The sequence below is a fragment of the Candoia aspera genome, chromosome 6, assembly GCF_035149785.1.
Source record: "Candoia aspera isolate rCanAsp1 chromosome 6, rCanAsp1.hap2, whole genome shotgun sequence".
In the NCBI taxonomy this organism is placed as follows: domain Eukaryota; kingdom Metazoa; phylum Chordata; class Lepidosauria; order Squamata; family Boidae; genus Candoia; species Candoia aspera.
In genome coordinates, this window is record NC_086158.1 from 37,270,895 (window position 1) to 37,297,283 (window position 26,389).

The window sequence follows — 26,389 nt, forward strand, 5'->3', positions numbered from 1 at the left end:
AGCTTGATTCAAAAGGAAAGTTTAAGAAAGTAAGTATGCCAAGATATTTTCCAGACTGTAAAGAAGTCTTTCTGAGGACAGAAATGTAATGACGTGGTTAAGGTGTTGGACTTCACTCAATAATGGAACCCACTTAATGACTGTAGGCTGGTAACACTGTTTTCACCTACATCACAGGGCTTTATTGTTTGAATAAGATTAGCAGAATCCCCCCCCCCCGAAAAAAGCCTTAAATTCTCAGAGAATAGGCAAGATATAAATTTAATGAATGAAAATATAATATTAAAATGATGTCTAGTGGAACATGTGATGTTCCACATGTCTAATGGATCATCACATGTTCCACTGGACATATGATAAACCATCTTGGGTTCATCACATGTCTAGTGGAAGATCTATTTTTAATATTAGAGGGAATGAGGAAAGCTTAACCCTAAAACCACCCTCTTGGTTTTATTTCATGACCTTGGATAATTTTTAGGTCTATGCAAATAATGAGAAGTGCATTGCAAAGGAATTTGGTGTAAGCAAAGCACCTCCCCTTGAAGCTTTAAAGCAGGTGGGTCCTCTGGAAAGCTTAGGCACTTGCTGTGAAAGGTTGTGCTCAGGCATCTGTGTGTGTACCCACTTTACTACACTTCTGATGTCACTGGCATTAAAGCAAAGTGGCTGTTCATGCACAGGCATACTTGTAGACAGTCAAGGACAGCATTTGAAGTAGTTATACTGTGCAAGCCTTCCACATAGCCTTGCAAAATATTATTTTAATCTTTTGTACAGTCCTACTAATTTTGTCTAAGCTATGTTTGATGGGGTTGACTGGCAATTTTTGTATATATTTTTTATTAATTCAAACTTCTGACATTTGGCAAAAATCAGATCTTAATGTTTATCTGTGTTCAAATTCAGGTCTAGATTTGTCGAATGCAACTTGCAAAGTTCATATTAAATGTCTATGGAAGCAATTTCTCCCATCCATAAATTATAATGCCACAGCACTCAAGGCCAAAGATAGCTAGCCAGTCAACCATTGCACTGGTCCCATTCCTTAGCATTTTTGTGTTTTACAGTATTTTGACATAGGAGTCCAGACATATTTTTTGAAAATCCAATCTGCAGATCTTGCCATGTCATTGTCCCTAAACAGATTTGGATTCTGACATTTTATGGGCCATTGACTGAGACTGATGCAGTAGCATGCTTAAATTAGAGATAAAATTGGCATCAGCTATATTTTATAATATAGCTGAATTCCTTTGATTAATACAGGTCTGAAATATAATTTTTGTAATTAGGTTAGGGAGAACGAGGCACAAAGTAATACAAAGAACAGAAGATCTAACTTGCTACAGAGTCTGAACTTCATCCAGGCTGGGCATAGATGATCTCAGCCTAATTACAGATTTCAAAGGCTAATACAATTATAAAAACTATATCAAGCATGCCACACATGCATCAATGTGGTAAGCCAATTTATTTCATTAGATTAAAACTGCAGCCTTATGCACCTAATTTGGGATGAGTCCAAACTGAAATTAATGGGATTTACTTGCAAGTAAATACTGTAGAGTCTGGGCCTTGCAAAGAGTCCATAACTGTATGCAATCTGCTTCTCCTTGACATATTGTCCATGTAAATGAATATATTGATATCCTGCTTTTCATTCAAGTACAAGGCATCTTAAAAAACAGTAATGACACTTCTGAAAATAATAAGCAACAGAACATAGAAATACAGTGATGAAACAAGCAAAGCTGCATTAAATAGGATAAAGACTGGATATATATCAGGAGCCAGGAGAACTCCTTACATACTGGCAAATTGTTTTGTGCAACTAGTTTCAGTTTGTAATCCTGCTTTCATATTTCTGTACTAGGTGACATCTCTAGTTAATATGCCATACAGTCCTACTGTAAGAACTGTAGTGATTTAATCTAGATATGATCAAGACATGGATAAATGTCAGCAACCTGTCCCTAATGAAAGAATATACTTTTTGTTTTCTCTCAAAGTTGAGCTGAAAAGAAAGAGCTACCATAATTCCATAATAGATTTGATTCAAAAGTGTGCTAAGTATACTGAATCAACATTTTGATAGTGTTCAATTACATTGTTTGAAAGTGGAATTTTCTTTTGAGTCACTTGTATCCATGATGGCCTAAGAGGGTTAGAAGGAAGCATAGAATTGAATGTTATTGTTACATCTTTGATATTATACTAATCCAGTTCTTAAAAAACTGTTTGTTTCAGAACATTTATTGCATTAGAAAATTAATAGCATATAATAATAATTTCTAAATGGTGAAAATAAAGTTCTTATTTATTTGTGGGACAGAAAAATATAGCAATGGGTTTATGGGAAAGGAAAAAGCTTACAAAGTTATCTAAACATTTTTCTCTTTTCTTAAAGATAGAAAGGGTCTCTTTCTTAACTTACTCTTAATAAGTGCCTTGGACATTGTTCTTTCAAAATAATTGCATAGTCTGATTTTTCAGAAGTACAGTATGTAAACATGCAACTATATAAATTCATAATACATGTATGTGTTTATATTTTCCCTTTCTTTCTCTCACCCTGAATTAAAGATGTTAAGAGTTTAAAAGTGGTGAGACAAGAAGACCAGTTTCATTGGAGAGCTGTGTTAAAGGTGCCTCTTGGAGGCCTAGCTTGCATCTGGCTATTCAGGGAAGGTAGCCCTGGTCTCAGAGGAGGCTGGTTGTTATCACAGAACTGGAGGTACTGGGGTTACCCAGCTTTGCTTCCTGCATGTGCCATCCATGCCACAAAGGCTTAATTCAAGGAGCACCTCCTGGCCCTCAAGTTCAAGGCAAGTGTTCAGATTTACATATTGCACAGGCATAGTTGTAATCATCCTCACTTTTCTAACTGGACAACTAGCCAACCTTAATGGAGACCAAGATGAATTCAGATTAAGTCAAGTAACAATTTAGCTATTGTACTGAAGCAAATTGATAAGGAAGATGCTCTCTTCAGTAAATTCAGGCCTTGAAGGAGGCCAAAAAATGCAGTGGGGAGTGCTAGGAGGATCAAAGGTTGGAGGAGGAAGAAAAGATTATCACAAGGCAATAACCAACATATGCCTGTGCCACTGAATACAGAGTGGGCAAAGTGGGAGATGCTGCCAAGTACTGCCTGGGGAAAAGGGGAGGAGCATGCCACCAGAACTTATAAAGCTCTCTGTTTCCCATCCTGCAATGGAGAGAGATCCTTCCTCCTTTGGACAACCACTGTCCAAAGCTGCTGATGGAACACTGTACCCTTGTTTAAATTATCCAATGAGTCTCAGTTTGGAAATCTTCCAGGAAATGAGGCTTCTGTAAGGGAGTAGGCATGGATAGTCATATGTTTATATTCTCTGCAGTCTAGACTTTTCAGTGTAACTAAGAAAGGCCACATTTTTTTGTTTTCTTACACAGGGTTGCAAACCAGATGGTATTTTATTGGCTTGTCAAATAAACTGAGCAAATGAGTATTAGGCTCTAAAAAAGACCAGTTGACCATGAGAGGTGGAACATAGAGATCCAGAAAGCTCTAACACTTTATTGTCATCTAATTGTCATCTAAAGCTTTGCAGTCCAGATCTTATAGCTTTTCATCAAAAGGCCTTTTTCTTTTATGGGTACAGTATGAAACAAACAATAATGATAGTACAATTGTGAAGACCTTCCCTTTTACTCTGAGCCTTTCCTTTTACTGTGCTGGTTAGGCATTATAGGACTTGAAGTCTAAAAAATAGAGGGCACTGGACTGGAAAAATGTCATATAAACCACATATGTTCCTAAGGATAAGTGATTCATTAAGAACTTTAATATGATAGATTGTGCTATGATTTATGTTTGTAATGGTTGCCTATTCTAAAACACCATCAGACTCATGAGTAGGAATTCAAAGATATCTGATTTATTAAAGAATAGTATGCAGGATCACAGAGAAAGCTGAGAATGATGAAAGTGCGCCAGATTCAAACTAAAAACTCTCGGTGCAAATGAAATCCCTCCCCACGTAGAATCTTCTCAAGTTCACAATCCCAGGTGCTCCTAACGGTTTCTGATGGTCTGCAGGAAAAGTCCTCGAGCAGGGAAGATAACCCAAACACATTCCATTGTACTGGTTTCACATACAGAGCTTGGTACAAGGTCTCACAGCAGCTCCCTCGCAAACAGAAACATGTGTCAGTGCTATGGCATGTGAAATGTTACGATGTATAAACTACATTGAATCAGTGAACATGACATACTGCCCCCCCCAAATGAAGAATAAATTAAGCAGCAGGCTTCAAAGGATAAGCAAGGTGGAAACAGTTAACTAAATCAGGAGCATTAACATGGTGGGCAGACACCCATTCAGGATGAGAGAAGTGTTTCCATTGGACCAGTTACTGCAGGGTGCCTTGAAGCTTGCGAGAATCAATGATGTCCTTGACTTCAAAGTGTTGTTGGCCATCAGTCATAATTGGAACAGGAGGAGGAGGTTGAGGGTGCCAATGCAGTGAGTGGTGCACAGGCTTAAGCAAGCTGCAATGGAAAACAGGGTGCAAGCGTTTCAAATTGTGAGGCAGTTCCAATTTAACAGTAACTGGATTGACAAGATGAACAACAGGAAAAGGACCAATGAATTTGGGAGCAAGTTTTTTAGAGGGTTGAGGTGATTTGATAAATTTAGTAGATAGATACACCTGATCCCCAACTTTGAAGTCGTGTTGTAAAGAACGATGCTTATCAGCTTGAGACTTATAAGCAGCCTGGGCATTAGCCAAAGCTTGTTGAATTACTGGTCAGGAATCAGACAGTTTAACAGCCCAGTCAGACATAGAACATGTTGGGGAAGGGGGCTGTGGCAGTTCAGGGATGGGAACAAAGTCGTGACCAGAAACCAAGTGAAAAGGGGTTTGTCCAGTACTTTGATGCACAGCATTGTTGTAAGCTTCAGCAAAAGGTAACAACTCCACCCAATCATCCTGATGGTAGTTAATGTATGCTCTAAGAAACTGTTCAAGAGTGGCATTTAAAATCTCAGTAGAACCGTCAGTCTGTGGATGGGATGATATGGACAGTGCTTGTTTAGTGCCAATCAATTTTAAAAATGATTTCCAAAATTGGGAAGTAAACTGTGTGCCATGGTCAGAAATTAAATGGGAGGGGCTACTGTGGAGACGGTATATGTGGTGGAGAAATAGGTGCGCTAATTGGGATGGATGCACATGGAATGAAATGAGCTTGTTTAGAGAAAAAATCCTTTACAACCCAAATGACAGTTTTCTTCTGACTGGGAGGGAGTTCCACAATGAAATCCATAGAAATCTCATCCCAGGGGCAGGATGGGCTGGCCACTGGCAGTAAAAGCCTCTGTGGTTTCCCCCCTTTTCGTTTTGACATGGCACAAACAGGACAGGAAGCAACATAGTCTTTTACATCACATCTTAAGGTTGGCCACCAAAATTGACAGCGAACCAAATGCAAGGTTTTGACAAAACCAAAGTGTCCAGCAAGTTTATCATCATGGGAATGCTGCAAAATAGCAGCCCTTAACATTTCAGGCACATAAAGGTGATGTTGCACCCATGCCAGACTGTTTTCAAAAGAAACAGTGTCTCTATTAGCTAGCAACCAAGTGTCAGATTTCAGTGCCTGGAGAAAGTCCTTCTGTAACTGACAAGGAAATTGCACTTTCCGCTTCCCAGACTGTGCTGGGGGTGGGGTTGGCTGCGCACGGGTCTGGCTCTGAGGGACAGCAACCAAGCCCAGTTGTGGTTCTGTGAGAACAGTCCCAACCACATCTGCCACCTGGTCAAGGTCCTGAGGTAAACATGACAAAGCATTGGCCAGAAAGTTTTTCTTTCCTGGAATAAATTTTAACTGGAAGTTAAAGTGACTGAAAAACTGAGCCCAGTGAATCTGTTTAGGGCTGAGATGTCGTGGGGTGCGGAGGGCTTCCAAATTTCTATGATCGGTCCAAACCTCAAAAGGGCATTTAGCGCTTTCAAGGAGAGGGTGCCAGGTTACTAAAGCTGCTTTTACAGCAAATGCCTCCTTTTCCCAAACATGCCAATGGCATTCTGTTTCAGAAAATTTCCTGGATAGATAAGCGCAGGGTTTTAAGCGATTTTCTGCATCCCTTTGTAACAAAATAGCCCCAATAGAGGAGTCAGAAGCATCAACTTGGACCACAAAGGGGCACTCAGGATCAGGGTGCTGTAGAATAGGCTCAGCAGTGAAAAGGGTTTTTAATTTCTCAAATGCTGCCTGGCATTCACGCATCCAATTCAGCACTGCCCCAGGGTTTTTTACTTTGCGTATCTCCCCCAAGCCCTTGGTATGAAGTAAATCAGTGAGGGGCAGAGCAATCTCAGCGAACCCCTGGATAAATTGCCAATAGAAATTACTGAACCCTAGGAAACTTTGTAATTGCCTCCGGGTGCAGGGACGTTCCCAACTTAGAATCGCTTGAATTTTTGCAGGGTCCATTTCTATACCCTGGTCAGACACTTGATAGCCCAGATAGTCAAGTTGAGTTTTGTGAAACTCACATTTGGAAAGTTTGGCATAGAGTCTGGCATCTCTAGGTTTGCATAACATCTGTCTGAGGAGGCGTTCATGTTCCTGCTTGGTTTCAGTGTAAATGAGAACATCATCTAAATAAACCAGAACCCCTTTAAACAAATGATCATGTAATACTTTATTAATCAATTGCATGAAGACTACAGGCACCCCTGCCAACCCAAAAGGAAGGACTTTGTATTGAAATGATCCTAGTGGGCAATTAAAAGCAGTTTTCCACTTATCCCCAGCTTTTATGCAAATGCGGAAGTAGGCTTCGCAAAGATCAAGCTTGGAGAAAATCTTGCCCTTTGCCAAATGAGCTAACATGTCCTTCATGAGGGGCAGAGGGTAGTTGTTGACAATAGAGATGCAATTTAACCCGTGATAGTCCATACAGAGTCGAAGCGTGCCATCTTTCTTTTCCTGGAGTAACACAGGAGCCCCAACTGGGGAATTAGCAGGTTCAGTAAACCCCCTTGACAGATTTTTGTCAATGAAGTCCCGTAATGCCTCGAGCTCCTTCTGAGTCATCAGATAAATTTTTGGCTTGGGCAATTGAGCATTGGGGACCAACTCTATTGCACACTCAGTTTTCCGTTGAGGTGGGGTAACTGATCTACTTCCATCTCCCCAAATATGTCTGCAAAGTCTTGGTATTGAGCAGGCAAGCCTTCTAAATGTGGCAAGTCAGGGCGCGGCGTGGTGATAGCTGCCCTTCCAACCCCCGCATGTGCAACTATCTCCACTGTAGGAGCTTGGTAAAATCCATCTTTAAAAGTCACAGTTCTGTGCTCCCAGTTTATATAGGGGCTTCAATAGGTCAACCAGGGGATCCCCAGGATTACCAACAGGTGCTACAATGAATTTCAAAGTCTCACGGTGGCTGCCCATTTGCATTGCCACAGTTCCAGTGAAATGGGTTGCCGCTGCCCCTGCCCCCCCTGCTGTTGAACCATCCAACTGTGTGAAGATCAAAGGATGCTGGAGGGGGAAACTAGGCAGTTCCAAAGCAGCAACCAGATCAGGGTGAATTAAACACCTGGAACATCCAGAGTCAACTAAAGCCCATACCTCTGTAGTTTTTGTGCGGGAACCCAATTTCACTTTTACTGCTAAAGTGGGACAGTCAGCACTCACCAGAGCATCCTCGTGCCCATCCTCTTCCACCTGCCCACTGGCGCCCTTCATGGCAGGTGGCTGGCATTTCCCACTGGCTCCTTAGAGTCATCTTCAGCCTCTCCTGAGAAGTAGATTACTTCTTCAGCATTGGCTGTCCCTTTGGCTGCAGTCATTTGCTGCGAGGGGAAGGGGTGATTTGGCCAGCAGCTTCCCTGCTCGATCTCCAGCCTTGGCTTTTGGGCAATCAGCTGCTCGATGGCCCTTCTTTCTGCACTGGAGACACTGACCCTTCACGTAGCGCCGATCTCTCTCCTCATCCCAGGCTCTATAGCTTGGCCGGGCAGCAGTCACAGCACTTCGGGGTGTTCTCAATAGAATAGGAAGGACAAGAGACCTCTTCCAGAAAATTAGAAACATTGGAGGTAAATTCCAGGCCAAAATGGGTATGATCAAAAACAAAGATGGCAAGGACCTAACAGAAGAAGAAGAGATCAAGAAAAGGTGGCAAGAATATACAGAAGACCTGTATAGGAAGGATAACAATATCGGGGATAGCTTTGACGGTGTGGTCGGTGAGCTAGAGCCAGACATCCTGAAGAGTGAGGTTGAGTGGGCCTTAAGAAGCATTGCTAATAACAAGGCAACAGGAGACGACGGCATCCCAGCTGAACTGTTCAAAATCTTGCAAGATGATGCTGTCAAGGTAATGCATGCTATATGCCAGCAAATTTGGAAAACACAAGAATGGCCATCAGACTGGAAAAAATCAACTTATATCCCCATACCAAAAAAGGGAAACACTAAAGAATGTTCAAACTATCGAACAGTGGCACTCATTTCACATGCCAGTAAGGTAATGCTCAAGATCCTGCAAGGTAGACTTCAGCAATTCATGGAGCGAGAATTGCCAGATGTACAAGCTGGGTTTAGAAAAGGCAGAGGAACTAGAGACCAAATTGCCAATATCCGCTGGATAATGGAAAAAGCCAGGGAGTTTCAGAAAAACATCTATTTCTGTTTTATTGACTATTCTAAAGCCTTTGACTGTGTGGACCATAACAAATTGTGGCAAGTTCTTAGTGGTATGGGGATACCAAGTCATCTTGTCTGCCTCCTGAAGAATCTGTATAACGACCAAGTAGCAACAGTAAGAACAGACCACGGAACAACGGACTGGTTTAAGATTGGGAAAGGAGTACGGCAGGGCTGTATACTCTCACCCTACCTATTCAACTTGTATGCAGAACACATCATGCGACAAGCTGGCCTTGAGGAATCCAAGGCTGGAGTTAAAATCTCTGGAAGAAACATTAACAATCTCAGATATGCAGATGATACCACTTTGATGGCTGAAAGTGAAGAGGAACTGAGGAGCCTTATGATGAAGGTGAAAGAAGAAAGTGCAAAAGCTGGCTTGCAGCTAAACCTCAAAAAAACCAAGATTATGGCAACCAGCTTGATTGATAACTGGCAAATAGAGGGAGAAAATGTAGAAGCAGTGAAAGACTTTGTATTCCTAGGTGCAAAGATTACTGCAGATGCTGACTGCAGTCAGGAAATCAGAAGACACTTAATCCTTGGAAGAAGAGCAATGACAAATCTCGATAAAATAGTGAAGAGCAGAGACATCACACTGACAACAAAGGCCCGCATAGTTAAAGCAATGGTGTTCCCTGTAGTAACATATGGCTGCGAGAGCTGGACCATAAGGAAGGCTGAGCAAAGGAAGATCAATGCTTTTGAACTGTGGTGTTGGAGGAAAATTCTGAGAGTGCCTTGGACTGCAAGAAGATCAAACCAGTCCATCCTCCAGGAAATAAAGCCAGACTGCTCACTTGAGGGAATGATATTAAAGGCAAAACTGAAATACTTTGGCCACATAATGAGAAGACAGGACACCCTGGAGAAGATGCTGATGCTAGGGAGAGTGGAGGGCAAAAGGAAGAGGGGCCGACCAAGGGCAAGATGGATGGATGATATTCTAGAGGTGACGGACTCGTCCCTGGGGGAGCTGGGGGTGTTGACGACCGACAGGAAGCTCTGGCGTGGGCTGGTCCATGAAGTCACGAAGAGTCGGAAGCGACTAAACGAATAAACAACAACAACATGAAGGTATGCTGAGTGTGCTCAGCCTTTCCTGCCAGACAGATCCAGCCATACAATGACTCGGGGTCATCTCTACACAACGCCCAATGCAGGACATCCCGGTTGGGTCCCTCTTTAAAACACTCTATTAGAGTTGACTCAGACCAGTCAGTGATTTTCCCAGCCAGAGCTTTAAACTCTAGGGCATAATCAGCTACTGTCACTTGGCCGTGGGTAGGATCCTTCAGCGCCTTCTTAGCTCTTGCCTTGGCCAGAGGATCTTCAAAATGCAGCTTTAACGACCACATGAAATCATCGAAATAATCAAGTGCAGGGGAGTCAGCATCACTTAATTGAACATACCAGTCAGCTGCTCAACCCTTCAACCTGGGGCAATGGCAGTTATTTTAGCGTCTTTGGAAGGGAAGCATGCCCCAAACTGACTCATATAACTTTTAGCATTAGTTAAAAAGAAAGATAACTTTGTTGGATCCCCATCAAATTTAACAGAAAAGTCTCTCACTCCGCCTCTGGTTGGAGTGGAACCAGCAGGCACTTGAGTGGTTTGGCCCCAGGTTACAGTAGCTTTCCCTTTATGGGGTGGGGATACTGATGGCTGGGCTCTGCAGGGTGGAGATTCATCCTGGAGCCATCTCTGGCCCCATTCTGCCGGCGGTCTGGATGGGAGGATGGGGGATAGTTGCGGGAAGCTGGGATCTCCTCCGCATCTCCCCTGCCCCTCCAGTGACAAAGACAGGTTTTTCAACATGTACTCCATCGATTCTATTTTGGCTTCCACCACTCTTAGTCTCTCAGGGGTTCGAGAGTCCCCTCTCCTTCGCGTGCCTGGTTTCCTCTCGGTTGACACCGTAGTAGATTCTTTGTCTGGGGTTAGCGGGAACCGATACTTCCAGGATGTCCCCGATGTCCCTGGTTGGGGTTCCCCCACTTCATCCAAGGTGATCAACTCTGCGAGCAATTTGCTGGGTGCCGGTTGCTTTGGCTCTTCCCCATTGTCAGATTCCTCTGAATCAGGATTGGAATTCGATTCATCCCTTGACAAGTCTCGAAATTCTGAAGGTTCTGTGGTGAGATTCAGTTCTCCGCTCTTGACTGTCGACTCGGGCATCAAGCTAGCCATCTCCTCGAGTCCCCCGGTCGTGGATTTTGACTCAGCCATCGATAACTATTTTCCCCTCACAAGAGACTGATCTTGGTAGGAGCTAACGGTACAACTGTGGGGATTCTCAGCTTTATGTAATGGTTGCCTATTCTAAAACACCACCAGACTCATGAGTAGGAATTCAAAGATATCTGATTTATTAAAGAATAGTATGCAGGATCACAGAGAAAGCTGAGAATGATGAAAGTGCGCCAAATTCAAACTAAAAACACTCAGTGCAAATGAAATCCCTCCCCCCATAGAATCTTCTCAAGTTCACAATCCCAGGTGCTCCTAGTGGTTTCTGATGGTCTGCGGGAAAAGTCCTTGAGCAGAGAAGATAACTCAAACACATTCCGTTGCACTGATTTCACATACAGAGCTTGGTACAAGGTCTCACAGCAGCTTCCTCCCAAACAGAAATGCGCATCAGCGCCATGGCATGTGAAACGTTACGATGTATAAACTACATTGAATCAGTGAACATGACAATGTTCTCTACTGAAATTTGCTATTTCCTTTTCTTGGCATGTATCAAACGGAAGTCATGTCCATGTTTTATGATATTACTTTTTTTTCCCTACAGGTTCTTTCATGTAGCTTTTTTCTACAGCTTCCAAGACACGTACATTCAACTGTGCTATCATTGTCAGGTTCTGCACATAAAGTGAAGTGTGTGAAATGCTGGTTATAGTTTGGATAGGTATAATAGAGGCTCTGTTGGACTATAGTGTCATGAGTGCCGTTGAGCTAAAGTAATCAGCGCAATGGCACTCATGACAATGACAAGGAAATAGGTGAAGGGGTACAAGTTAAGTAGCCATCAACCCACAACGACTAACGGCTAACAAACAATAGATAAACGGATCACGGAGCCACCCAAGCCATCAGCAGCAATACCACGGGGATCGCCCAGCTGAAAGCAATCAGCAGAAGAATGAAAATCTGAGGATGGGCGATCCTAGAAACCCTCAACCAATGGCAGGGCAACGCATGGGACAAAGGGGGGTGACGTGACCGAGAGCGAGGGGGCGCTGACCGGCGCGGGGTATTTAAACCCCGCACCGGCGCGCTCCTGTCACTCTCAGCTTTTTCTAACAACGTTGTACCTATCCTGAAATAAACCAGAGCCTGCTTTGCAACCCAGTGTCTGAACGTTATTCAGAGGTAGGCAGCGCATGACATAAAGCTGAGAGTCATAAACTCAGCCTCGCCGAGCCCCACCGGACGACAACGAGCCGCGGGAGGAGTAGACGGCGAGAAGACCAGCAAGATGAGGCCGGAACGGCGCGGGCAAGGAGGGCGAGCCGCGCGGCAAGAGACAGAGGAGGACCGACCGAGGCCAGAGGCACCGCGGACTCCCGGAGCCATGGACGCCCGCCCCACCCGACCCGAGCCTCAGCTCCAACCCCAAGGGGAGATGGCGACGGAGGCAACCCGACCGCGGGAGGGAGCAGCACGACTTCCGAAACCAGCGGAGGACCCCGCGCCCCACATCGCACCCCAGCAACGGGCGTGGAGCGACAGCCCCACGGTGCTCGACACGGAGGAGGACGACGGAGACACCCATCAGACGGAGGAGGAAGCGGACCCGCGGCGGAGGGACGATGAACCCCCCCCCCCCGAGGACGCGCCAACGGAACCGGCCCCAGCGGCGGTGCGGGCTGTGGACGAGGAGGCACGAGCTGAACTCGCGGCCATGCGGGCTCAGCTGACGGAACTCCGGACCATGCTCCAGGCGCTTATGCCCCCCGCGCCACCCAATGACGTCCCCGCACAAGCCCACACCCCGAGCGAAGCACCGAACCCACACGAGCCAGCGGAAAGCCAGCAGACGGCACAGGCGGCCGACACCACATCCCGGGAAGCGAGAGGCGGGGCCGCGCAAAACGCCCGGGCCCCAAAGGACTTTCCCATCTTCTTCGATGGGACCCCCTCAAAACTCTCGTTTTTCGTCACCAACGCTAGGGAGTTCATGGGGAGGCACGGACACTCCTATGACTCCGAGGCCGACAAGATCGGCGCCGTGGCAATCAAACTCCAAGACAGGGCGGCGGACTGGTACGTCCAACTGTACGAGTCCAGCTCCCCCGCCCTCGCCACCTTCCCTGCTTTCATCAACGAGATGAAAAACTATTTCGAAGACCCCCTAGCCAAAGTACGGGCGAAAAGCGCACTCCAGAGACTTAAACAGGGCGCACGCACGGTCCCTGACTACGCCCTGGAGTTCAAAGCCCTCGCGGGAAAGGTCTGCGACTGGTCTGAGACCACCCTGCTGGAAATCTTCAAAAAGGGGCTCAACCGCGACGTTCTCCAATGGGCCCTCTACCGCGACGACCCAGAAACGTTACACGGGTGGATCCACCTCGCGGGGAAAGCCGAACACGCGCACCGCACCTTCCTTATGACAACCACGGAAGACACAAACTACGTCGGGAAAAAGGTACCCGCACCACACGGGGGGATGGCCGGCCCCATATACCCTAAAAAGAAGTTCAACCGGGAGCCCTGCGGGAGGTGTGGCAAATTAGGGCACAAGACGGCGGACTGCTTCGCCAACCGACCGCCGACCAGCGCGCCCAAGCCCGCCCCGAAAATTAGCCCCAAACCACCCAACCCGGGGCCGCCCCCTCACCGCCGAATGACCGTGGCCACAGCGACACCGGAAGAGGGCTGGGACGCTTACTGGGGAGAAGAGGACAATACCGACCCCGACCAGCCGGCGGGAAATGCTCCCCGCTTGCCCTGAAACGCGTGGCGAGGCAGGCGGCGGGACAGCAACGCGAACCACCTCAACGAAACGACAAAAGCTCCGTAATATTGGCAGCAATTCAACTCTCTGCCGGCAACGGAGCCACCACGGCCGCGGCACTAGTGGACTCGGGGTGCTCAAAAAACCTTATCCACCCCGACCTAGTCGCCAAACTCGAACTCCGCTGCTTCCCCCTCCCCACGCCGCTGGCATTCCACCAGCTGGACGGCTCCACAGCGGGGGGGAAACCAGCCACGCTACAAACCGAGCCGGTCACCCTGCAAATGGGCACTCACACCGAGCGCACATCGTTCGTAGTCACGCCCATCGGACGGCCCATTGCAGTCCTGGGGATGCCATGGCTCGCGAAAAACAACCCGCGGATCAACTGGGCGACCCGCACCTTCACATTCGGCGACGGCGAGTATCGAGCACCAGTACCAGCTGGCAAAAGCAACCCCACGGTAGGACGAGCGGAGGCGACCACACAAGACAACGCCGCTACCACTGCAGACCTACCGGAACAATATGCCGACTTCTCCGAGGTCTTCGGAGAAGCAGAGGCAGACCAACTACCCCCCCACCGCAAGACGGATTGCCGAATCGACCTACTGCCCGACGTCCCCCTACCTAGACCAAAGATCTATTCGATGACCCCGAAGGAGATGGCAACCCTCCGGGAGTTCATCGATAAAAACCTAGACAGGGGATTTATAGAGCCAGCATGCTCACCGGTCGGAGCCCCCGTCCTATTCCGGGAGAAGAAAGACGGGACCCTACGGCTCTGTACCGACTACCGGGGCCTAAACGCGGCTTCCCTGTCCAACAAATACCCCTTACCCCTGGTGAAGGACATGCTCGCCCACCTGTCCACGGGCAAAGTCTTTTCCAAATTGGACCTGCGCGAGGCGTACTATCGCATCCGAATCAGGGAGGGGGACGAATGGAAGACGGCGTTCAACTGCCCCCTAGGCGCTTTCCAGTACAAGGTACTGCCCTTCGGACTCGCGGGGGCCCCTGGGGTGTTCATGCAGCTCATCAATGAGGTACTGCATGAACATCTGTTTAAAGGGGTCCTGGTCTACATCGACGACGTCCTTATTTACACAAAAACATACGAGGAACACGTAACCTTAGTCAGGCAAGTCCTCGACAAGCTCAGAAGGGCGCAGCTCTATGCAAAGCCCACAAAGTGCGAGTTTCACAAAGACCGCCTAGACTATTTGGGGTATCGAATCTCCGGGGACGGCATCGAGATGGACCCCGCAAAAGTCGAAGCGGTACTAAACTGGGAGCGGCCCCGCAACAGACGGCAACTACAGAGCTTCCTGGGATTCGCGAATTTCTACAGGTCCTTCGCCCGGGGGTTCGCTGAGATAGCCCTACCCTTAACGGACCTCCTCAAAACCAAAGGGGTGGGGGACACCAGACGCGCCAAGAACCCAGGCACAGTGCTGAATTGGACTCCCGCGTGCCAGACCGCATTCGACAAGCTGAAAGCGCTGTTCACGACGGAGCCAATCCTCGCGCACCCGGACCCAGAACGGCCGTTCGTGGTCCAAGCCGACGCCTCAGACTTCTCCCTGGGAGCCATCCTCCTACAAAAAGACTCCACGGGGCTCCTGAAACCATGCGCCTACCTGTCAAGGAAGTTCTCCGAGACAGAGAGGCGATGGCACGTCTGGGAGAAAGAAGCCTTTGCGGTGAAATCGGCACTAGAAACATGGCGTCACCTACTCGAGGGAGCCACCCAACCATTCGAGGTCTGGACGGACCACCGGAACCTCGAGGCCCTACGAACGCCTAGACGCCTTAGCCCAAAACAGGTCCGATGGGCACAATTCTTCAGCCGCTTTGATTTCCAGTTGAAGTTCATGCCGGGCAAGAAGAACTTCCTGGCCGACGCCCTCTCCCGGCTGCCCCAAGACGAAGAGCCCGCCCCAGACACCATTGGGACGGTCCTATCCGCCTCGCAACTGGGGATGGCCGTGACCACCCGAAGCGGCGCACGGAGGCAGCTCGACGCTACGGCGCAGCCGACGGCGGGACAACCGGCGACGGAAAGAAGGCAACCGCAACTACCAGGGGGAATGCGCACGGACCTCGCCGCCGCCCTCAAAACCGACCCCTGGTTCCTGGCAAACCCCGACAAGGTAACGATGGCGCAAGACCTAGCATGGGGGGAAGGCAGAATCTACGTCCCGGACTCGCAACGCCAGGCGATCTTGCATAGGTCACACGACGCCAAGCAAGCGGGACACTTTGGGTTCCTCAAGACCCTACACCTAACACGGCGGCAATTCTGGTGGCCCGCGCTCAGGCGAGACGTAAAAACCTACGTGGCGTCCTGCCCAACGTGCGCTCGGGCCAAACGGGCACCAGGCAAACCCGCGGGGCTATTGCAACGGGTGGCAGAACCCTCCCGCCCATGGGAGGAAATCTCTATGGATTTTATAGTGGACCTCCCACCCAGCCAGAAGAAAACGGCCATTTGGGTGGTGAAGGACTACTTCTCAAAGCAGGCCCACTTCATCCCCTGCACGTCAGTCCCATCCTCACAACAACTAGCCAAACTCTTCCTCATCCACGTGTACAGGCTACACGGATGTCCCGCACGTGTGGTGACCGACAGGGGCACACAGTTCACCTCCAAATTCTGGCGGGCCTTCTTGAAGCTGACGGGGACCCAACAGGCCCTGTCTACGGCTTGGCATCCGCAGACGGACGGAGCCACTGAGGTTCTTAATGCCACCTTAGAGCAATTTATACGATCCTATACGAACTACCACCAGGACGACTGGGCTGAACTGCTCCCGTTCGCCGAAGTCGCATACAACAACGCCGTCCACACGAGCACGGGAAAAACCCCGTTCGAAGTAGTCTCGGGGCGCGACTTCGTCCCCATACCGGAGCTACCTCAACCCCCGGAACCCCAGGTGGACGCCAGCGACTGGGGACGGAAGATCGCGGAAGCATGGCCAGTAATCACGGCGGCACTGAAGGAGGCACAGGCTGCTTACAAAGAGCAGGCCGACAAGCACCGGCGCCAACAACCGACGTTCCAGGCGGGGGACATGGCCTATCTCTCCACCAAGTTCCTAAAGTCAACCCAACCCTCGAAAAAACTGGGGCCTAAGTACATCGGGCCGTTCCGAGTCACGCAAATAGTGAACCCGGTAGCAATACGCCTGGACCTGCCACACAACCTCCGGAGGCTCCACCCGGTGTTCCACACCAGCCTCCTAAAACCGGCAACCACCTCCCGATGGCACCCAAGCACGCCTCAGCCCGCACCGCTTATGATCGACGGGCAACACCACTTCGAGATAAGGGACATCCTCGACTCACGCAAGCAACGAGGAACCCTACACTATCTGGTCAGGTGGAAACACTTCCCCCACCCGGAATGGGTGGCGGCGCACAACGTTAAAGCGCCTGACCTGACCAGAGCATTCCACCGGGCATACCCCGACAAACCGCAATCAAGGTCAGCAAAACCAACCCCCCCCCCCGCAGGCCTCCCCCCGCCTCCCGTGCCCCAAGGGAAAGGGCCCCCCCCAAGCCCGCGACTTGGGTGGACCTTCCCCCCCCCGGGACTCACTCCCCCCGCCCCGGGCCCACGGGGTGGTGACAAACGATCGCCAGCACCCTCCCCCCGCCCCTTGGCCGCGGGGGAGTGGCAAGCAAGTCAACAGGGCAACCTGGGGGCAACGCCCAGGAGACACAACAAAGGCGACGCACTCCAAATAAGCAAAAAAGGGCCCTACCTGGAGCTGAGCAGCACCCGACCAGCCACGCCTCTCGCCTCGCCGAACTGAGCCAAACAAACAGGGTGTGGTTGGAGCATGCGCACGCCAGGTCAGAACCCGAGCATGCGCACCATGGACACACCCTGGGAAGGCACGTGGTAGAGGGAGGAGCAAAGGGAGGGGCGACAACTACTCCGGCGGGAACTTTGAAAAAAAAAAAAAAAAAAAAAAAAAAAAAAAATGGCGTTTTGACAGCTCCATGGGGGAAAACCCAGAAACCCGGGGGAGAACACTATTCGGAAAGGGGGCAGTATGTCATGAGTGCCGTTGAGCTAAAGTAATCAGCGCAATGGCACTCATGACAATGACAAGGAAATAGGTGAAGGGGTACAAGTTAAGTAGCCATCAACCCACAACGACTAACGGCTAACAAACAATAGATAAACGGATCACGGAGCCACCCAAGCCATCAGCAGCAATACCACGGGGATCGCCCAGCTGAAAGCAATCAGCAGAAGAATGAAAATCTGAGGATGGGCGATCCTAGAAACCCTCAACCAATGGCAGGGCAACGCATGGGACAAAGGGGGGTGACGTGACCGAGAGCGAGGGGGCGCTGACCGGCGCGGGGTATTTAAACCCCGCACCGGCGCGCTCCTGTCACTCTCAGCTTTTTCTAACAACGTTGTACCTATCCTGAAATAAACCAGAGCCTGCTTTGCAACCCAGTGTCTGAACGTTATTCAGAGGTAGGCAGCGCATGACATATAGGTAGTTTAGGTCATTAAGAAATACAAAATCAAGTAAACCTCTGGTTTTATCCTCTTTTCAGGAAAACAAATCAACGTCTACATTCCTGAACCCTGTGTGAAGGAAGGATTCTAAAGCAGATTTTTTGCCTTATTCTCCCACAATGATTGCATGCATTGAGAATGTACTGTTTTGTGCAAAAGCATTCTGAATAAGCCTGCTGTGTAGGAGACCAGTATATAATTGGGGGGTAATCTTTTCTGTGTCATGCATTAAGCATTGTCTCATTCTTATTGTCTGTTAATGTTAGGCATCAGCTGAATTCCCTAGGGTGCAAACTCATTAGCTGCCCAGCATGGAGGTTTCCTCATACCTCCAATACAAAGTCAAAGAAAATGTGAAATCTTGTAATAGTTTGGCTCTTCTCCAGCAGCTAATTTTAAAGAAGGGCAATTGAGACATGATTTCCAGAGGTGAGCTGTGTTTGATCAGCTGTGTTCAGGCACTGCAGACGCAACATCAGCTGTGAAGTCAAGCATGCTGTGAGCACATGATAAAATGTTTGAACAGAATGCTCTCCTTGGAGGATGGCTTTGGGCTGCTTTCATGAAATATTCAGCAGTCAGTGTGCATGTGTATTTTAAAAATTCAAAGGTCTGACAAAAATCTTAGAGTAATTTATACTTTTACTCCTGTCAAAAGGAAAGGCTGGGCACCTGTGCCAATTTGCTCCTTTAATATTAAAAGGAGACTCAATTGGTCAAATAAAAAAAAAAAGAACTTGATGTTCAAACAATCCAAATTCAGATGTAGTTTGATTTGCTTGTGAATCTATATTTCAGTACTTTTCATTTAAAAAAAGCATCAATATTCTTCCTATCCTCCTTCTTCAAAGTCCAACGTTCATTTACATTTTCTATCTATGTGGTTTTCTTGGTAAATATACAGGAGTGGTTTACCTGTGCCTTCTCCCACGCAGCATGAATTGATGCCTTTGCCATTGCCACTAAAGTGATCATCTGCCTATTGCTGCTGCCCAGTATAGGTGCGATGACGTTCATACTTTGGGTGATCCTGCTGAAAGTATATACTCTTGGCATATAATCCTGATGTTCTTCACTCATCCCTCCCAGGAACACCCCCACAGCCATGACGAGGCAGCACAGCAGGACTTGGGAGGGGGGAATTCCACTTACACTAATACATATTAAATAGAGGTATTTTAGAAAACACTGTTTATTTAGAGACCCACAGCTTTCTTTACAAGATTAGTTATTGCCACGTCAGTCTTTCCATTATAAACCCCATTTTCACGATTCTACAATTCAGTTGTAAAAGCTGCCTCAGTATGAAACTCGGCAGTCTAGGTTTGTATGTGGGAGTGAAACTTTTTAAATTGGATTTTTCTTTTCTTTTCAAGGCTCCTAGAAATACAAAAAAAAAAAAAACCCATTCAATTTGTAAGTTATTATCTTGGCATGGTTCTGAAAGAGCTAAATCATGGAGCTGTTTTGAACTATTGTAACATATGCAGTCTATTTCCAGTCATTTGGTCAGTACCTATCCTGATGTCTTGATCACATAGAATTGTCAGCTTCAAAACTGAACATGTAGCACACATACTGTATCTTCAGAAACTATTTAGAGCAATAAACTATATAGTTATGGGTTCTTCTAGTCCAATCTTTCTCAACCTTTTGACCCTGGAGGAACTCTTGAAATATTTTTTACTCTAGTTTTTACTCTTATTTATACTTATTTATTAGAATAATTTATATTTATATATTTTATTGTGTGGTTATTGTTTTAATTGATTATTGTAAACTGCCCAGAGTGCCCTGATGGGAGGAGATGGGCGGGGACAAATTGAATAAATAAATAAATAAATAATTTTTCAGACCTTGGGGAACCCCTGAACATTCAGGCTCAAATATAGGCCAGTAGTTACAAAATTATTATATTTGTTTCATGTGTAGGGCAGTATATATGCATTAACAGTGTTATTAAACTAAAAATAAAGAATGAAACTTACCTCTTTAATGTGAATTTGCCCAAATTTGAAATAATTTTTAAAAGAAATCATGATCTCCCAGGGAACCCCGACATCTCATGGAACCCCAGGGTTCCATGGAACCCTGGTTGAGAAACCCTGTTCTAGTCATTTGTTCATCTGACTCTTGACCAAGGCTTTCCCTTATCAATCACACCTAAAATCCTCATCAAACAACTGCAAAGGTATGGACTGGGAACGAAAATCTTGGCTTCTTTCCTAAAGGCAGAAGCAATGGAAGTTAAGGTAGCTATCAAAGTACTATGTTACATAGCTTGCTAGAAATGCAGAAAAATGCCTTATCCTATGTATCTAATGAATGGACCTCCAAGATGCATCTTTAAGAGGGCCTCTGCTGTTGACCTTAGCAGCCACACAAGTTCATACTAAGATGGTGACCACTCTCTTAGCCAGATCCTAAACTATTTAGTACTTTAAAGGTCAAAGTCTAAGCTTGAATCTTATTTTAATAGTAAATTGCACAGATTTTCCACTGAACTTAAAACCACAATATCGCTTAAGGTTGTGGAGCAGGCTGAGTATTCATAGTTCTGTCCTTCAACATCTGTGGGCACCTCAGGTTTTTTAATTATAGCACTAGTTTAAGATCACAACTGCAGCAGGCAATGGTGAATAGGATAAGGGAAATGAAGCAATGTGTTGAGAAACAAAAAATCTGCACTTTACCAAGCTACAGGTGTTTCTGCATTAGAAAAGAAATCAAGAAATTCCATCTTCTGAATCAAAAGCTGGAGTGCATTTAAAGAGAAAAAAATGTTCATGAGTTCTTTTACTAACCTTTTTAGAAACTTTAGTTACTTTGTTATAAATGTTATATTTTATTATTTATTTGCTCTTGTAATATGATTTTTATATATAATGTGTGATTACATAGCCTTAACTGGAGATTATTTCAGATGGTACTTTTCAATCCAGTTGTATCTTATATATCAGGCAAGATCAGTCAGATGTGGGACAGTTGTATGCCTGATTTAATCCTCCCCCTCCCAGTTGCTCTTAAAATGTCTCACAAAAGAAGCTGACTTACATAGGAAACCCTTTTACATTCAATTTGCATTGGTCCACATTTCTTCAAGATTTCAGTAGGTCTTTCCAGTCCTAATTGGAGATGCCAGTTACAGAACCTGGGAATTTTGCACAGAAACAAAAGTGCTCCATGTTCTACCACTGAGCGATGGCCCTTGTTTTCTGCTCCACCATGGATTTAGTTTTGGAGGAGTCTCTATCTAGTTCAGCTTCCCCAACTGAAGACCCTATAGATGTGCAGCTTCAGCTCTTCAATGAACCCATTACTGGCAGATTCTGGGAGTTGAAATCTTGTAGGTATCCAATTTATCCAGACTTTTCCAGGTATTCCAGCATTCAGAGACTCTATGTCAGTATCAAGCAGTAATCAAAGCAGTCTTGAAAACTAATAAAAGCAGTGAGATCCCCTTCCCCCTTTCAACCAATTTGTAAAGCAGAAAGAAAATGCCTAGCTAGCTTGTAAAGCAACCAAATAATACTTACTACTGGTCAAATATTAAGGGTCAAGTTGTTGAGCTGAATTAAGGAAACAATGACTCTTCCTTCACTTTTAATGTATTTCTGCAGCAGCCTTTGAGTCCCTGCTTCGTTTTGCTGAGAACCACACCACTTCTCTCTTTGAGACTGTCTACAGACCCATGTCAAAGGAGGCAGCTGAGCCTGTGAAGGAACTTTTTACAGACCTCTCTCTCTACCTCTTGGGTTCTCAGACCAGAGTGGAAAGAGCATTTTTCCGGTTCTTCGACAGCCTCTTCCCTTTAGTTTATACCCGCTTGATAAACCCAGGCATGATGGATTTGTCAGAAGACTATATGGAATGCCTGCGACAAACACGACAAGACATCAATCCATTTGGGCACTATTCTAAGGAAGCTGTTACGGAGCTAGCAAAGTCTCTGAGGGCAAGCAGGACATTCAACCAGGCCCTGGGCATGGGCGTTGAAGTGCTGAATGCCACTGAGCATGCTTCTTTGACCAAAGAATGTATCCGAGGCCTTGTGAAAATGCAGTATTGTCCTCACTGCCAAGGCCTGACCCTCATCAGGCCCTGTGAAGGGTATTGTCTAAATGTGATGAGAGGCTGTTTTGCTGGTGTATCTGAGCTGGATGTTCATTGGAGGGACTATATCTATATCCTGGAATACCTCACAAATGAAATGGTTGGAACTCATGATCTGGAACTGGCACTGCTGGGTATTCGGTACTCAATCAATGAGGCCATTTTACAGGCACAACTTAATGGACCCCAGCTATCAGCTACTGTAAGTATCATGATCCTGAATTGTCTGCACATTTCTGCCACTGCCACTGCTCCTGCTTTTAATCTTTGATGAATAAATTGGCTCTGAATTGCTGTTTACTGCCACATAGGTAAATAATCAGTTGTCGACAGGATTTCCTCCCTTCCTCACATGCCTGTCGATTAATAGAAAGCTCCCTAAGATGCACCTGTTTTAAAAGACAAAGAGAAGTGTTATTTGTAAGTCAAAAGGTTAGCAACCATGTTGGTCCTAGGAAAGAAGAAATACCAAAGCAGCAAAATGAAGAAACAGATAATGGTATTAGTCAATTAAGTGTGAATTACTGGCATGCTTATTTATCTTTTGTGGTTATTTTTATCTAGAGTGCAATCATAATGGTGAATGAGAAGCAAAATGTACAGAAAGTACCCATTTAATCATTGTGTTTTATTAAACCATTTCTTCAGTTTATTTTAAAAGGTAATCTGTACAGTTATCTGTATGAAGCACTTTTAAAAACTAGCCAGTCATTTATTGTATGTTTAAGGCCTAGGTTCAATTAAGATTTTTGTTGACATCCCTATTGGAGACCCATATTAATCAATTACTAGATACTAAACTCAAGTTTTCCAAGGGATTCTGTTTGTTTATGAGTAGATGGTCTGGGCAATTTATTACTTTAGTGTTCTTTCCTTTCTTCTGTGGTCTTCAGTGCAGAGAGAACCACAAGTGGATTCAGGCTTTTGGGGTGGTGTGTCCGTGTGAGTTTATCAGTAGAATTAGTACCATTGGACCTAACTGGGGGAAGAAAGAAGAAAGAGAGGATGAGCTAGTGTAATCTGAACGTTGAAGGGGTAAGTAGAAGCTTTACACAGAGTGCCAGTATTGAGCAAAAAGCTGGTCTTTGGATTAAAAAACATAAAATCACTCTACCCTCAAAAGACTTACAACTGTCTAATCACTTTGTTGCATAGTAAAACCGTCCATGGTAAGTCCTTTAGGAATGAAGTTTTTGCTTCTTTAAGAACTCTCTTCCATTCTGCCTTTCAGGCTGCAAACCAGATGATTGACTGAGGGAAAGTTAATTGAAGTAGACATTTGGTCTCATTTACATGCTGGGATGCAAATTATTTACTTATTCATTTATCAAATTTTATTACGGCCCATCTCCCCCCCAAAGGAGGGACTCTGGGCGGTTTACGAAAACAGAATTAAAATTCAGTATCAGTATAAATTAATTGAAGGATTAATTGAAGAATGTGTTAAAGATGAATTGGTTGGATTTTATTTCTATATTTGCATCTATAAGTATAATTTAGCATATGTATCTTTTCTTGTCCTTTCTTTCTTCATTGTGATATATCATTAACTCTCCTATTACCCTCGTTCCAAAAATGAGAAGAGTTTTAAAAAGAGGAATGGCTTAAGAAATTTGTTTGCTACTTTTCTTTCAAATAATTCATTTTTGATTATTTTCTTTGTAAGGATGTGATATAGTATACAATAATGGTTGGAGCTTTATTTTTAATTCAATTTCAAAATTTCAAAAATTATATTCTGGAATTAGGCCAAGAAAGTAATAATGAGACATATTCAGATTATGTGTGATACTTCTTAACTATGCAATATACTTACACAAGAAAACTATTCAATGTGCAGTTTGTGGGTTTTAAATTATTACAGAATAAACAAAAAAGACAAGTTTTCTATTCAAGAAATAATAATAATAATAATAATAATAATAATAATATATTAAACTTGTATGTTGTCTGACTCTCAATGACTCTGGGCAGCTTACAACAAAGAATTTACAATAAAATCAATAAAGCTTAAAACACAAAGACAGTAAGCTTGATGAAGCAAGGGCTCTCACTTTCCCTCACTAAAGGCACCTGAATCGTACCAGGAAGCAATCATACCATCTGCTCCCTTGCTAAGCTCAATTCTATTGAAACCATTCAGAATAAGTTTATTAGGGCCATTTTGATGGTATCAAAAATGCTATCCTATGAGTAGAAATAGGTATAGTTTCATTAGATGCCAGAGCATGATTTCTTCTTCTTACCTTCTGGCTGAAGTTAATTCTGTTGCCTATAGGTTTAGTCCCATTAATATTTAGAGATCATTTTAAGTCATCTTGGCTAAAAAAAGCCTTCGACAAAATTAAATTGCTGGGCTTTTCTATGGAAAGTCAGCACTCGTTAGGATTTGATAATGCTAGAACCACCCTGAAACAATGAATCTGGGATATAGATCTCCAAACAAATTTAAGTAAGGTGCTGCACCCCAATCACTGTCATTATCTTCTGGAAGGGTTCATTCCAGCTTCTTATTTATCATATATCACAGTTTTGAAATTTTGTAAAGCTTTCACCTTAGCCAGGCTGGATGCTCTGTCCTCAGCAGTCCTATTTGGACATTTTAAGGCTATTCCTATGCACCTTTGGATGTCCATGTGGTGACGGCTGAATAGAAACCCTAAGCCATATGTTGTTATACTGTTCCCTATATAAGGACTCTAGACAGATGCTTATATATCCATTATCTAATGCTACTTCTTTTGGACAAGGACCCGAAAATATACTCCCAGGTTGCCCAGTTTTGTGCTACCATCTGCACAATATGCCGCATCATCACTTAGATTTAGAATTTATCCACATAGTATTTTATTTCAATTTATTTTAGTGTTTTCATTCTTAATTTTGGATTGTAGTAAACTAATTGCTTTTGTTCTATATATGTATGAATGTAAGATTGTTGCTATTGTATAGTTTTATTGTGTCTGGCCTTAGGGCTGTAATAAATGTGATGATGAGTTCATACCAGGAAGCAAATGATAGATATGTGTAACGATTCAGCCAGTTGTACTTACATGAAGCATGGCTTTATTGTCAAAAACAATACATGGCAATTGGCTCAGAACAAGAATAAAGCTAATTCTCTTTCTCTTGAGAAAGCACTTGGATTTCTATGGGATATTTTTTTCTGAACTACTAGTTATTGTTTCACAGGGTGAAACAAGCTGGTAAACTTAGAGGCAGGGGGAAAAAATTAGATTTTAACAACATCCAAATCAGCCTTTCCAAATTTGGTGCCTCCAGATGCATTGGACTACAACTCCCATCATGACTAGGCAGCTTAACTAATAGCCTTGCATTCTACTTTTTAGACTTCGAGTACTTAAAAATCTTAAACTATTGACCTTAAGGAGTAAAGATATGAAACTGAATATTTTTTTCAGCTGTTTATCCAGCTAAATTGTCCTGTTTGGACTAAAGAACGGCCAGGTAGAATACAAAAGGAAGTCCTTTATTTACAGTCAACTATTTACAACAAATAAGAATTCATAGAACAGACAATACAATTCACTCAAGTCCACCCAGGCAAAGGATGGAAACAAAGCAAGGCTGTAGGATCTGGAGTAGCAGAAATTCTTAGCAGTACAGCAAGACAGAACTCAGCTAACCCTCTCAACAAGGCAGCAAGACCGGGTGTGGCTAAGGCGCGTGGCAAGGAGGAGGCTTGAGGTTCAATTGCAGGGCTTGGCATGGAGAGAAGGCTAAGCTCTGCTGGAGTGGCAGGACAAGGCTCAGATCTGGAGGCAAGGCAGGGCTCAGCTGGAACAACAAGGCGAGGCTTGGAACTGGAGGCACAACTGGACTTGGCTGGAACAGCAAGACACGACTTGGAACTGGAGACAAGGCCTGGCTTGAAGGAGAAGGCAAGACGTGACTTGGAACTAGAGGCAAGGATGGGCTTGGTGGAAATGACAAGATGACACTTGGAACTGGAGGCAAGGCTGGACTTGGCTGGAATGGCAAGACAAGGCCTGGAACTGGAAGCAAGGCTGGACTCGGCTGGAACAGCAAGCA

At 45.4% G+C, this 26,389-nt stretch overlaps 1 protein-coding gene across 1 annotated transcript in view; it reads left to right on the forward strand.

The window, feature by feature from the left end:
- Positions 1 to 26,389, forward strand: part of LOC134499867 (glypican-5-like) — a 408,362-nt gene that overhangs the window by 87,749 nt on the left and 294,224 nt on the right. Inside the window, exon 4 of the mRNA XM_063306738.1 lies at positions 21,844 to 22,538. Coding sequence (XP_063162808.1) covers positions 21,844 to 22,538 — 695 coding nt within the window. The remainder of the gene's footprint in view (positions 1 to 21,843; positions 22,539 to 26,389) is intronic.